This window comes from Thermobia domestica, chromosome 11, assembly GCF_964235325.1.
Source record: "Thermobia domestica chromosome 11, izTheDome1.hap1.1, whole genome shotgun sequence".
NCBI classification, from domain to species: domain Eukaryota; kingdom Metazoa; phylum Arthropoda; class Insecta; order Zygentoma; family Lepismatidae; genus Thermobia; species Thermobia domestica.
Genome location: NC_137464.1, coordinates 76,776,413 through 76,790,554, shown reverse-complemented (window position 1 = coordinate 76,790,554; position 14,142 = coordinate 76,776,413). Strand labels below are relative to the sequence as shown.

At 34.8% G+C, this 14,142-nt stretch overlaps 1 protein-coding gene across 1 annotated transcript in view; it reads right to left on the bottom strand.

Annotated features, from left to right (window-relative positions):
• LOC145665177 (aldo-keto reductase family 1 member C18-like) overlaps positions 1–13,092 on the bottom strand; it is a 48,003-nt gene extending 34,911 nt beyond the window's left edge. The window contains exon 1 of the mRNA XM_081732462.1: positions 13,021–13,092. Coding sequence (XP_081588588.1) covers positions 13,021–13,092 — 72 coding nt within the window. The remainder of the gene's footprint in view (positions 1–13,020) is intronic.
• Between the last annotated feature and the right edge of the window lie 1,050 nt (positions 13,093–14,142).

Here is a 14,142-nt window from a genome sequence, read left to right as displayed (position 1 = left end):
GGAGTTAATGCCAACAGCCCGCCCCATTTTTCCACACTGACTACCACACCTAATACTGATTGGAGCTTACTACCGCACATTGACGCACCTAACTGATCTTCACTCAGCGCATATAACTCAGAATTTAACTGCTTGTGTTTCGAAGGATAGGGGACGCTGTCGGCAGAAAACGAATTTTACATGGGAATGATTCCCCCTACAGTGGTCAGTACTTAGTCCTGTATATGTCTACCAAGTTTTATGTTTATCCTCGCGTTCGAACCGAAACATGTCCCTTGAATAGTAGCCAACGCAGTCTACAACGTTACTAACTCACATTTATTAAAGTGTTCACTTACGAAGTAAGTGCTGCTGTGTTGCTGGGTATGTTTTATGATTCGCGTATCTAAGCCGCAAAATTTAATTTTTGATAATATCTTTTAGGGAGAAAGTGCGGTTTATGAAATTGAGAAAACTGCTTTTAGAAATACGTACATATTGAAATGCATCCAAGAGCTTTCATTATTATTACTATATTACCTTTACATATTTCATACGAAAATAACCAACATAAAGGGTAGACCATTATTTTTATACCTATTTGCCAATTTGTTATGGAATTCTTGCACGTTTAAATGATTTTTAACATTGTATTATGCTTTCTATGTATATTTTAACAAATATATTTGATGTTTAATCGAACTTCTCACAGCACGTTGAGTAATTAAGAAAAAGAAATGTAGACAATTTTTACAATGTAATCGGAAATTTGACTGCATACTGACCTAAATTGAATCTTCATGTTTTATCTGTGTGTGTGTATGCATGTTACGTATTTCTTAATAATGTATAAAACTACACTCGTGTTCAGAAGTTAAGGGGCATTATGGGTAATTGAGACAAAGGACCAATTCCAAACTGTGAAATTGCACGTATGGTACAGATAGGGTATACGCAGGACAACACAGAACGTCAAACGATAGAAACACAGCAAAAGGCGACTGTAAGGCACCTACCTAGTGTAGATTCATCCTGACGATTGCATATCGGTCCATTTTCATATCGTCAGGCGGGAGACATATCACGTATTTAGTGCCACGTATTTAATCTATGCGTTGGATTGAGGCATGCAGGTGACCTGTCCCATATTATTTTCGAATGTTTTCGTCCCCCTGGAATCTTGTCCACAATGACGAAATTACCCTACGAGCCATTCAACTTCGTATCCACAACACGTTGACAGTTACATTTCTAGTCTTTCTATGTTACGGCTACACGTTATGCCATCCAGATACTTTCTTCGTGCCATCCGCTTTGCTCTCTATTCCTTTGATGTGTAACTACTTACAAGGAAGAGTCACGCAGTGGCTCCGCTTAGATGCGAACGAGACAATTGTGTTTGCATTATAACTAGACTAATCCCAAAGTTATACGTGCCACCGGGCCTAATGTTGTGAGTTACAACATATTTTGTAATATAAAAGCTACAAAAGTGGAAGAATAGTTTGAACCGAGTCATTTGTTCGGAAACGGTTGGGTAAATGGAAAACTCGGACAATACGTATCCCGTCATTTTCAAGGACACATTTTTTCTGATAAAAAAAGAGTACCCCAAGGTCCTCGCAGGGCCCCAGACGGGGTCCAACTCAAAATTTTCAAATGGCAAGGGGGTTAAGTACCACATCGTTTGAAATCTGTTGTAAAATGAAAGAAAATGCAGCAAGTATCAACTCTCTACGACAACCCTGTGCAAAATGGCGGAGGGTCAAAATATAAACACAAACTTAAAGTCCATGGTCACCTCTATAAATCCGAAAATAGGAAAGGGTCTTTGGCATTATTTTAAAAGTATAACAATTTAAGTTAAAACGTATTGTCCCAGAGTCCCAGGTGGGGTCCAAGTAAAAAAATTCAAATGGCAAGAGGGGTTAAGTAGCTCATCGTTTGCAAGATCTTGTTAAATGAAAGTAGATGGAGCAAGTCTCGACTTTCTACGACAACCCTGTCCAAAATTGCGGCGGGACAAAATGTAAACAAAAGCTTAATTGAAAAACTATGGCCACCTTGAATCCAAGATGGCCGCTTAAAGCGTATGTCATTCATAACAGAACAAATCTAAATCTCTATTTTTCTCTATTATGTATTTAAAAACAATAGGAAGACTAAAGAACAATTGAATTTCGATTCACTTCAACTATTATTTCATTCGGTGACAACACACATATGTTTTGTTCTTAATGCACGTTCCTCACGGTTCTCTCGACATCATTTACTTGAATATAACGAATATGCGATGAACAAACAACTCTGACTTCCTACTCATACTGCTAAACAAAAGTTGAATACCTTCGAATATTTTTTCTAATTTTGTCATAAGTAGTTCATGCTTAAAAGACTTTCTGCACCAGTAGGTTGGGGTCTCTATTGTAACGTATTCGTGATAGTTACATTTGTATGTCATTCGTTGGTTTGATCGCAATACTTCAAGCAATATCAAATATACAAAAAAAAAAAAAAAAAAAAAAAAAAGATTTGCAAGATTGGCGAGTAGTACCAAACCATGTGTAAGTCATTTCAGTACATCGAACTGCGTCAAACTGTTGGTTTGGTCACAGTATTCCAAGAAATAACATATTTATATCAAACTCATTTTTCACACTGGCAGCCATATTGGATTACAGATTATACTCTTTGATATTTTATTATTAACCATAAACGTAAATACCATATTTTGCTTCTCCAACACCAGTAGTGTGAGCTGGACATGCGTTCGATACATAGTCCGGCATTTTGAACTCAAGATGTCGCGTTTTTGAACATTTCGTATATTTTCGTCACCTACTAACATTCATGCCAAATTTGGTTTTCCTGGCTTTAGCAGTTTGGTATGCTTATCCTTTCGATATAGATTTTAAGCGATCATCTTAGATTCAAGGTGGCCACAAATTTTCAATTAACCTTTTGTTTACATTTTGACCAGCAGCAAGTTTGGACAGGGTTATTGTAGAAAGTCGAGACGTGCTCCATCTTCTTTCACTTAACAAGAGCTTTCTCTTGCCATTTGAAACTTTTTAGTTGGACCCCACCTGGGACCATGTGGGGACCCTGGGACAAGACGTTTTAACTTAAATCGTTGTATTTTGAAAATAATGTCACACTTCCTTTCTTATTTTCACATTTGTCTTACCTTTTCCGATTTATAGGGGCGACCATTAAGTTTTTTTTAACACTTTGACCCGTCGCCATTTTGCACAAGGTTGTCGTAGAGAGTCGAGACTTGCTGCATTTTATTTCATTTTACAACAGCTTTCAAATGATGTGCCACTTAACCCCCATTGCTATTTGAAAATTTTGAGTTGGACCCCGTCTGGGACCCTGCTGGGGACCCTGGAACAAAGATTTTTACCCCGAAAAGTTTGTCGTTAAAAATGATGGGATACGTGCTGGCCGAGTTTCCCATTTGCCCAACCGTTTCCGAACAAATGACTCTGTTCAAACTATTCAGCCAGATAATTTTTTGTAGTTCTTACATTACAAAATATGTTGTAACTCATGATATTCTGCCCGGTGGCACGTATAACTTTGGGATTCATCTAGTTATAATATATCAAATGCAAACATAATTGTCTCATTCGGATCTTAGCGGAGCCACTGCGTGACCATTCCTTGCTAGAAACATGCCAGTTGTAACACCAGCTGGCCTTGCATGTACTCCCATGCGCAAAAAAAATTGCGCGTATACTGTAACTCAAGATTTTTCGCATTTATTCCATTTTCCTTACGTTTATGGGTAAAATTCAGTTATTAGTATGTGGAGATAATAGAAAGCAATCCATCTAAGGAGATATTTCCAAAAAATATAATAAAATAATAAAAATATAAGCAAAAAACAAAATTATGCTCGGTTTTGTGTATACTGGCAACGATGATTTCTAGGGATTTTTTCAGTAGCAGATCACAATTGCGGAGGGAATTCAGTAGGGGAATCGAGGAGTTGGATCAAGGAACTCGATAGCGGACTATAATGTTGCATTTATTGGTTAAAACCTAGTGTGTAGATTGCCTGCCAAATATAAATTAGCTTCTGTAACTAAGATGTCGTACGAAAATATAGAATTAAACAGAAAAACTCTTATCTTAAGGTTCGAAGCGATACGCACCATGGTTATGAAGATTATTTCTTTTAGAAAAAGAGCCAACACAACGTAACCTCCGTGGTTAGGTGGATAGAGTGGCGGAGTCGTAGTTATTTTATTATTTTGACACCACATCGAATCCCATCCCATCCTTTTTTTTTTTTTTTTTTTTTTTACAAAACATTATAGGAAGTGTATAATTTTGATGTTAATAAGAACCGAAACAATATAATAAGGAAATAATTTATTGGTAGTATCCTTTAATCGACGTATTTATTCAGTATTAGAATACGTGTACTATTGGAAGCAGTTATTGTTTTCAGTTTATAGTCTTGTATGTTACTTCCCGTTCTTGAACAGCAGACAACTCACTTCGGGTTTGTGTGTCAGGAAGAACATACGCGACCTTGAAAATCTGTGCAGTCTTACCCCTTGTTACATCGACCTGATGTTAAATGATCGTTTATGTGTGTGTGTGTGTGTGTGTGCTTGTTTTTTCCTTTTTAGAGTATTGACTTTCTCTCTTTTTTTTCATATCCACAAGTGCAAGAATGCTTTCGTTGAACGTAACTAAATTATACAGATCTATGTATACGGAACACGAATATTTCCAAATATAGAATGAATATGAACGATAATCATACCATATTTCTACATTATATAGTAGCGTGAAAAACTGATATTAAAATTATATAACAAATAGGCATAAGCTTTTTTTCTAGCATGGCAACACATTAAACGTAACTCATTAAATTTTGGGAATTACAAATTATCACCTTACGTGTCGTTGTATTCCTATTCTTTTTCACGTTCAAGCGACCAAAGAAGAAATTGTAGTAATAGTGATAAAAATCGAATTCGAGATTTCAATGAATTCAAGTTTCACGCCCCCACATATCGAAAAAGTGATTTTGATGTCTGTCCATCTGTTCGTTTGTTGGTTCGTCACGCTTTTACATGCATTCAAATAGAGGCCATACTGTTCATACTGTAAGTCTAGACATGAAGTTTTTATAACACTTTATCGTTTCGAATTCTATATTCTCCGACACCTAAAAATAAGGGTAGTTTACTGAAGGATGAAAATTTAAAATAATTAAATTGTTTCAAAAATAGCTGTAAAGATTTTGCTTATTTTTTTTACAAATATAGTTTGAATCATTGCTCTGAAAAAAATACATAAGGTGTAATTTACTGTATGGGATGCGTTTTTTCGAGCAATTTTCTCAATCACATTTCATAAATAATTGTATCATTAATAACCTAACAATATGACACAACTCGTTCGTCCTGTAAACATTCAGAAGAGATAGTTTACTCTTCTCCAACGATTTTCCCATTAACGCCTGACGCAATTTTGTTCATATTTTATAAATGAATGTCACATAAATAACCTAACGATATGGTATAATTCCATTATCCTAAAAAGCTAGAAATGGTATATTACTTTTCGGGGCAATTTTTACTCTACGATTTTGTCGAGAATGACTCTGGCAATTTTTTTCGTATTTCATAAATAGCCTAACTCGTTTGTCCTGAAAAGATACACAAGGGATATTTTATTCTTGGGGATGGCTTTTTTAACGATTTCTCAGAAAGTACTCAGACGCTTTTGCTCATAGTTCACATACAATTATTTCTTTAATAATTCTAATATATGGCATAAGTTATTTCTAACAGAAATATGACCAATGGGTACTTTCCTTTTGGACATAAGTTGCTTCGAACAAAGTTTTCCAAAAACACATTATTTTATTCGCATTTCCCAAATAAATGTTTCAGTAATAGCTGCAGCCTAACACGAGTCAGTTTAAGAAATTCGAGCGAGAAAATTCAGTGCGTTTCATCCGTACCCATTCTTAAATATATTTTTAAATGTTACACCTAATCACAATTTTCCTAACAAAATCGAAACTTCTATTTAAATGTGCCTTGTTGTTGCCAAATGGTTCAAGTCCATTGGTTCTGGATTTGATTCCCGGTGAGAGCTAGTGTATTTTTATCCAACGTTAAGGTATAGGTAATAAGTAGGTACAAAGAGAAAAGTGTTGAAACAAGCCTAACCAACCTAATAAATAATACAAAGAAACAATACAATATTACGAAATTATAGAAGAAACGTTGTTGATATTAGATATTTGCGTGTGAGATTGTCCAACCGATGACTGTCAACTCCAAAGGTAAGAAAGTGAAACATCCAATACCAGGTTAATCAGTGGTCTCTAGGTAAAGCTATCCTACTAGGAAGTGATTGAGATACCAAAAAATGTTGTAATCGCTGGGAGACATGTTAGGAGAATACATTGGGTGAGAGACTAATTCATGAATAGTCTGCACCTTCGTTGGTGTATTGAAGTGCGTAGGTGGTGTGTGTTTAGCACATCGGGTTCCTTTGTTGTTAGTCCCAGCTTTCTAGACCGGATGCAGTTATTCCCGGTAGAAAATACAAATATATATATATATATATATATATATATATATATATATATATATATACATTTCTATTACTATTAAAGTAAATAATTACACTCATTCCCTCAATGTGATACTTGTTTGTTTAATTGTATACAGAGAGCTGATCCGTGGAAGAATCGTTCATAATAATAAATAAAATAAACTCGACAAATATTCTTATAAATAATAGGTAAAAGTTTGCGTCACACTGTTCATTTTGCTGGGCACGCCAGTGTGCTACGTTATCCGGTTGTGGCACACTGGAATATAGGGTATGGCTTTCTAATTTTTCCCAACTATTTTAACAGCTTCAATTGAAATGAATTTATAAGAATAAGAGACTGAATTTAGTCTTCTTACCCTTCGATTTAGAAATAAGGTCCGCTAGAATTGTATATATAAAAAATAATAATACTCAGAATTTTATAGAGTAGTTTGTTTTATTCGAAATGACATACTTCCTGCAACTGTTTGGGTTGGAATTATTTGAAATCAAATCTTTACGTTTTACGACCCACTGTTATACCGGCTAGGCTAAAGGACACGGTGATGATGAGAAATGAATGCAATGGTGGAATGAAAAAGTGGGAGAAAACGGGAGAACCCCGAGAAAACCCATGCACATGGTGTTTCTCCACCACAAAATTCACTTGGTGCGAGCTGGGGTCGAACCAAGGATCCCATGCACCAAAGGTGAACGCTTTATCACTGAACCACCGCGGCCCCTCTGAAATTATTAATAGGAGAGAGTGACTACTTTTATGAAAACTTGATATCGAACACATTTGTTTAAAAATACCAGCTTTTTGTGAAATATTGCTTAATATTCAGGAAAACCTAAGTCAATAATAAAATAATAATAATAATAATAATAATAATAATAATAATAATAATAATAATAATTATTATTATTATTATTATTATTATTATTATTATTATTATTATTATTATTATTATTATTAATATTATCTTAAATTAAAAACTCTCTGAACCTAGTGCATTGGCACAATTCCACGAATTAAAAAGAATGTGTTTACTTATCATATAATTGTAGAAGGACTTAATCCCTGTTGCTTTCAATATAAAAAGAAAGTGTCCAACTGTCAAATGATATGCTACATAAAATGCTCTATGCAACATAATGTAGTATAGAGTCATCATTCCAGGTTGTCTAAAGAACACTTTCGTTTTAGCAAGAAAGGAAGAAAATAGGAAATACTGAGTTTTAACCTAGTAGAAAGTTTGCAGATTTAAGGGAAAATGCACAGAGTTGTTGGATATAAAATGTAGTTCGGATTAATGGAGTAAGACACCGTAAATATTTTATTGTTTGAAATATACTGGGAGTGACCAAGCTATTACATATGGAAATATCGAAAGAGATACGTTAATGGTGTTATTTGCAAACTTTTTTAGAAATGAAAAAAAATAAGGAAATCTCTAAAACTCTGATATCACAGATCCAAATTGACTGACTGTTAAGTAAAACTGCTAAATCTGAGTAAAGCAAAAAAAAAAAAAAGTATTAATGACCTGTGTTAGTTTCAGACATATCATTCTCATATCAAAACTACGATAGAAGTAAATTTTGAATAAAGGTGAATTCACAGTTCTGGAATACCAACAAATGATTTTGCTAGATATAACTTTTCAGAAAACTTTTTTATAAGGCTTTAGATTTTTTTTTTTTTTTTTTTTTTTTTTTGTTTATTAGCTTCCCCATGCCGTAAACGTCGCCAACTCCTAGTGGCTCACTTGCCGGTAAATGGCGATCGTCGATATAGCGACGCGTCGAAGGATTGCCGCTAGCGTGCCACTAGTGGCAGGGATTCGTCGAGTCGAAGCAGATATCTAGAATCGGGGGTATTGAAGTTAACACAACGTAAGAACGAGGACTTCATTTTGGTCCGCGCTCGTTTGATTTGTCACGGAGAATCGTAAAGGGACCAACATGAACTATCGCCAGTCATGTGCATGCGGTTATTATTATATATTATTTTTCCCTGACGAATTGTTATTATAAGGACAATATTTGAGCTCCGGGGGTCAAGAGTAACTCCTGCCTTTACATCATGAAGTGAAAAATCTTGAGGTGGGTGCGTATAATTGTATGAATTTAGTTGGCAACTGTCGCCGATCACTAGCAAGTGAATATGAAAGAACTATGAAAAAAGTAAATAGACGCTTGCCATTTTGTTATAAAATTACATGACGAGTGCATTTGATTTGATTCCGAACAGTTGTCTTCAAATATACACGGTTAAAGAAGCACTCTGATTAGAAATATTAAAAAGACTTCAACGATTTATCACTCTACAAGCTGTGTCTTCATAATCGCCTCCGTGACGAATTCGGGAGAACACGCAATTAGTAACCCTAAGGTTGATGGTTCACGCCCAGCTCAGGGTACTTTCGTTTTATTTTTTTAAAAATGTTTTTAGACTCATCTTGATGCAAAGAAATTACGCATATAGGCGATTTAACGTATTTTAGGGGAATAATTTTGTGGTTCGTTGGCGTTCCGTCGCTTCTCTGCCGGTGGTGGTATAATTTTCAAAACGGAAGTGGGACCAATTTTTGGTTGCGGGACCGCCAATTTTGGGGGACATGTCACTAGTTGCCTATCGATGGTCCACCGACGCTTACGGCATGGGATTGTCCCCTCACGAGTGAGGCAGATTGTTATCGACCAAGAGTGTTTTGGAAAAATGGGAAACATCTTCCGACTTCGACTTCTGAATAATCCGTTTAGGATCAAGTCGAATCAAGGCTGCGCCACGGGAAGGTAGAACAAGTGAGGCAATCGTTCCAAGCACTACGCTCGACAGCTTCCGTCTCATTCACGACTTAGACTCTTCAGGAAAAGTAACAAGTTTATTACTTGTAATTTATTCTTTGAGTCAAAGTATTTTGCAATAAACCATCGTTTTGTAAGATATTTTTACGATTGTATACTATTAATTTCTAAAATTGTACTCATAATATAATTTCCCATCATGGATTTGAAAAAATCAAAGTTGGAACAAAGAAAGATCTCCGATCCACATGTCTCTTCATGTTTGATATGGAAGTCTCATCTTCATTATTGACCCTTAATTTATTTTAGTCCTAGGCAACGCGAATCGATTGTATGGCTCTAAGTGAAAACATTCATTTAGATGGTTAAGTAATCAGGAAATTCCTGCTGTTATTTCACGAAACACAACAGATCTTGAGGGAAATTTTTTTTTTTTTTGCTTACCAGGGGGAGGGAGTAAATCATCTGCTTACGTTTGCTTAACTAGGAAGAAGGCAAGGGCGCCGATCCTGGGGGGCCGGGCCCGCTCAAAGCTCATGTAGGCCTCCTTTGTATTTATGAATATACAATATTTGGCATTATTTGAGTGTAATTTGTCTTAAAATCTTCATATATATATCTCTTCTGCATTTGAATCCCCCCCCCCTCAATTTACAGAGAAATTGGCGTCCTTGGAAGATCTAGTGAAATGAATAAAAATGTGATAACGTAATACTTGAACAACTCTATCTAATGGAGGAAAGTAAATTAGTATTCAACACTTCTTTCAGTTTTAAGCATTTCAAAGATTCTCGTAATTTAGTAGCGTCCCGGATTTACATTTTTGAAGTACGGGAACTTTATCTATACCTTAACGTGGGAATCGGTTTCGGACCATGCACTTAAGCCGCTTTGCCATAAGAGGCACAAGAAGTTTTTCTTTAGATTTCCTTAGGAATATTGCGAATGGTATAACTTTTAAAAATATGTTTAAAAAAGAATACACATAGACATAATAAGATGATAATCTGATACCTAGGAAATATATTGAATTGTTTTTAATTTGTTCTCACGCTTCCAAAACAGTACTTATGTTTTTTTTTTATTCCAGCCTTTTAATATAAGCATTTCAGACTATTGTCTGTTCTAGGACGATACAATTCTAGTTCATGTATATGCTAGCTTTGGAAATACAGTAGAGTTTCGCTTATCCGACATAAACAGGCTGGCAGAACGCTGGATAATATGAATGTGTTAAGAAAAGACCTATTAAAAGTAAAACTTATGATATAATTTTACATATTACGCATCTAATAATAATGTTTTATAACAAATAACTGCACTGCACTGAATCAGGGACGTATCCAGCGTGAGGGCCTGAGAGATGTCTCTCTCCGAAACTCAAGCACTTTTTAATAAACTTGCCTTTACCCTTTTGAGGTTCTTTTATATCAGTTTCCTAGTAGTCAGTGTCCAAATTTTGGGCAATGTGCTGTTGTCTTGTTATAATTCTAAGAACATACCATAATGTCATTATGCCAGGTGCAGTGGCGTATTTAGGGGGTGGCTTTCGGGCTTAAGCCCCCCACGAAATCTTACTTAGTATAGTAAAGTAAATGAAATATCTTGCAGAATTTTCACATTTCCAGGCAAAGCCCCCCCCCCCCCGAAAGTTAGCAAAGCACCTCCCGAAACAAAATCGTAAATACGCCACTGACCAGGTGGAATTAAAGAACAGTCTTAAATAGAATTAACATTTCGTTTCCGTTCTTTTTTTAACTATAATATATTAGAACGATACACTCCATGTCTTCTTGCTATTTTTGTTATGTGATATACGTAGCAGACAGTTTTCTTTAGTTACATTTCTCTCGAAAATATGTTTCATTTTGTTTGTGCTATAATGCAGTTTCCAAAATAAACCGGTTTATAAATGAAAAGTACGAAAAAGTTTAAGAGAGGTACAGAACTGTTGCATTATTATTATTATTATTATTATTATTATTATTATTATTATTATTATTATTATTATTATTATTATTATTATTATTATTATTACTATTATTATTATTATTAATTATTATTGATATTTAAAAACATTAGAATTACGTGCTTATGAGGATTCGTGTTGGGCCCCCTCCGAATAGAAAACCTGGATACGTGTCTGCACTGAATGATAGACGTATGAGTCAAGGTGTAGACGGGCGCGCTAGGCGATAGACTCCACAGCATGAAAAATAGATTAAGACCACAACTTGGAGATCTTCTTGCCGATTGGTGCTATTTGCAATGATATATCGGATCATATGGTATGTGGAACAAAGGATAGTCGGATAAGCGAGACCATGGTGTATTGGTGTTTCACGCAACTAAACCTGTAAAATGTTTGTATAAACAATTATCTATCACTCCCTAGCTAAATTTGTGGGTATGATCACACACCTTGCCTCATAAAGTATAGTCTTATGAAGAAAAAAATATTTTTTTTTTTAGCTAAAACCTAAAGAAAAGCCAACTCCATTTTTTTTTTTTTTTTTTTTTTTTAATAATGGCAAACTAGTCCACTTCATCACTATAAATCACGTTTGGTACTAAGATGTCTTTTTCTGTCCGTATATATCTTCACACTTCGTTGGAGACAAAATTGTTTTTTCCCCCAAGAAAACAGGATGAGAGAAACTATACAACAGCATGAACAGAAAACAATAGCTATTAACAATAGTTTTCTAATCCTGGATAAATACGTCATTACAGCAAAATATCAGTAAGTTGTCCTTATTATATTGCTTCGGTTCTTATTAACATGAAAATTATAATGTTTTGTCAAAAAAAAAAAAGAAAGAAAGAAAGAAAAAGAAATGGGATGGGATGGGATGGGATTCGATGTGGTGTCAAAATAATAAAATAACTACGATTCCGCCACACTACCCACCTCACCACGGAGGCTACGTTGTGTTGGCTCTTTTTTTAAAGAAATAATCTTCATAACCATGGTGCGTATCGCTTCGAACCTTAAGATAAGAGTTTTTCTGTTTAATTCTATATTTTCGTACGACATCTTAGTTACAGAAGCTAATTTATATTTGGCAGGCAATCTACACACTAGGTTTTAACCAATAAATGCAACATTATAGTCCGCTATCGAGTTCCTTGATCCAACTCCTCGATTCCCCTACTGAATTCCCTCCGCAATTGTGATCTGCTACTGAAAAAATCCCTAGAAATCATCGTTGCCAGTATACACAAAACCGAGCATAATTTTGTTTTTTGCTTATATTTTTATTATTTTATTATATTTTTTGGAAATATCTCCTTAGATGGATTGCTTTCTATTATCTCCACATACTAATAACTGAATTTTACCCATAAACGTAAGGAAAATGGAATAAATGCGAAAAATCTTGAGTTACAGTATACGCGCAATTTTTTTTGCGCATGGGAGTACCACTCGTCGTATCAATCACACTCCTAGAGGGCACCTGAGGGCGTGGTTATAATTTACCGTATTTTTGTCAGGTATAACATTGTACTTTTGGCATTCACAAAATGACATGGGTCTCGGGGTTTCGAAAATCAAGCAAATCCCTTAACTTCTGGGCGTGAGCGTACATAGAAAGTTAAGTGCTTTATAAAATTTACCTCAACAGTGCCTTACTTAATATATTGTCAACTTACAAGAAAAGTTCCAAGTCCTAGTGCTGGCATTTTGTGACCCGTATGCAAAGTAATGGTAGGTATTTCACTCATGGCAATTGGCTCTTTTCAACCAAAATTCAAGTCTGTAAAGAATTTTACATTATTTTTATTATCATTACATCTTATCAAAATATGAGAGGCCTAGTTAAAAATTGAAATTGTAATCAAATTTGAGGAAAAGTATAAAATAATTAAAATTAGTCATACCGGTAATAGTTACGTTTCTTTGAAGACCAATAAAAAATTGTTATTCTAAATAAAAGAGTATTTTAATAAAGAAATAACGTACCAACTTTATTAGATTAAAATAATTGACTTAAAAATAGAGGATATGCGAACACAAATGGTTATTTTCGTTAAAAAAAAAAAAAAAAAAAAAAAAAAAACTAGCAGGAATACTCATTCTTGGCAAGGTAAGACAGAAGATTTATGGAAATTATTTGAAGATATGCAAAGTTCTAATTTCAGGGTACTCATTGCTAAAACTTGATTTCACTGGAGTTTCGTAAAACCCTTACGTAATCACTTTTATAAATGATTTTTCACAATGTCTAGTAAAATTGATGTCTCGTCCCCGGAAGCAGTAAATTCACACTATGCCATAGAAATTGTTAGGAAAAGTCCTCAACCTCCACTAAATGAATAAGTCAAGAGTTAGATTAAATTGCTATCTCGCAACCTGAAACTTGTAGATCCATTTCATTTCTCGTAAATCGTTAGGAATATTCGCTAGCCTTAACCAAATAAGTAGAAGGAAGTCAAGATCTAGATTACATATCATGATTCAGAGGTTCTTGAGATAAGGTTGCCAGATTCAGTAAACGAGAAATCGGGACACTAATCTCAGGTTATATATAGGGTCAGGACTGCTACTTATTTTTTCAGAATCAATTAATTTTCTGTCTTTCCCAGGTTACTAATCACAGTTTTCCAGTTCATTCTACACACACTTAACACAAATGAAGCCCCATAAAGGATGTATAAAGAATGTGAAAAGGTGACATAAGAAGATCTGCCTGACGTCCCTTATTCCAAACTCTAATTTGTTCATCGAATTACGATACCCTCTCCCATTTATGATTTCATATTTTTTCCTTTGTT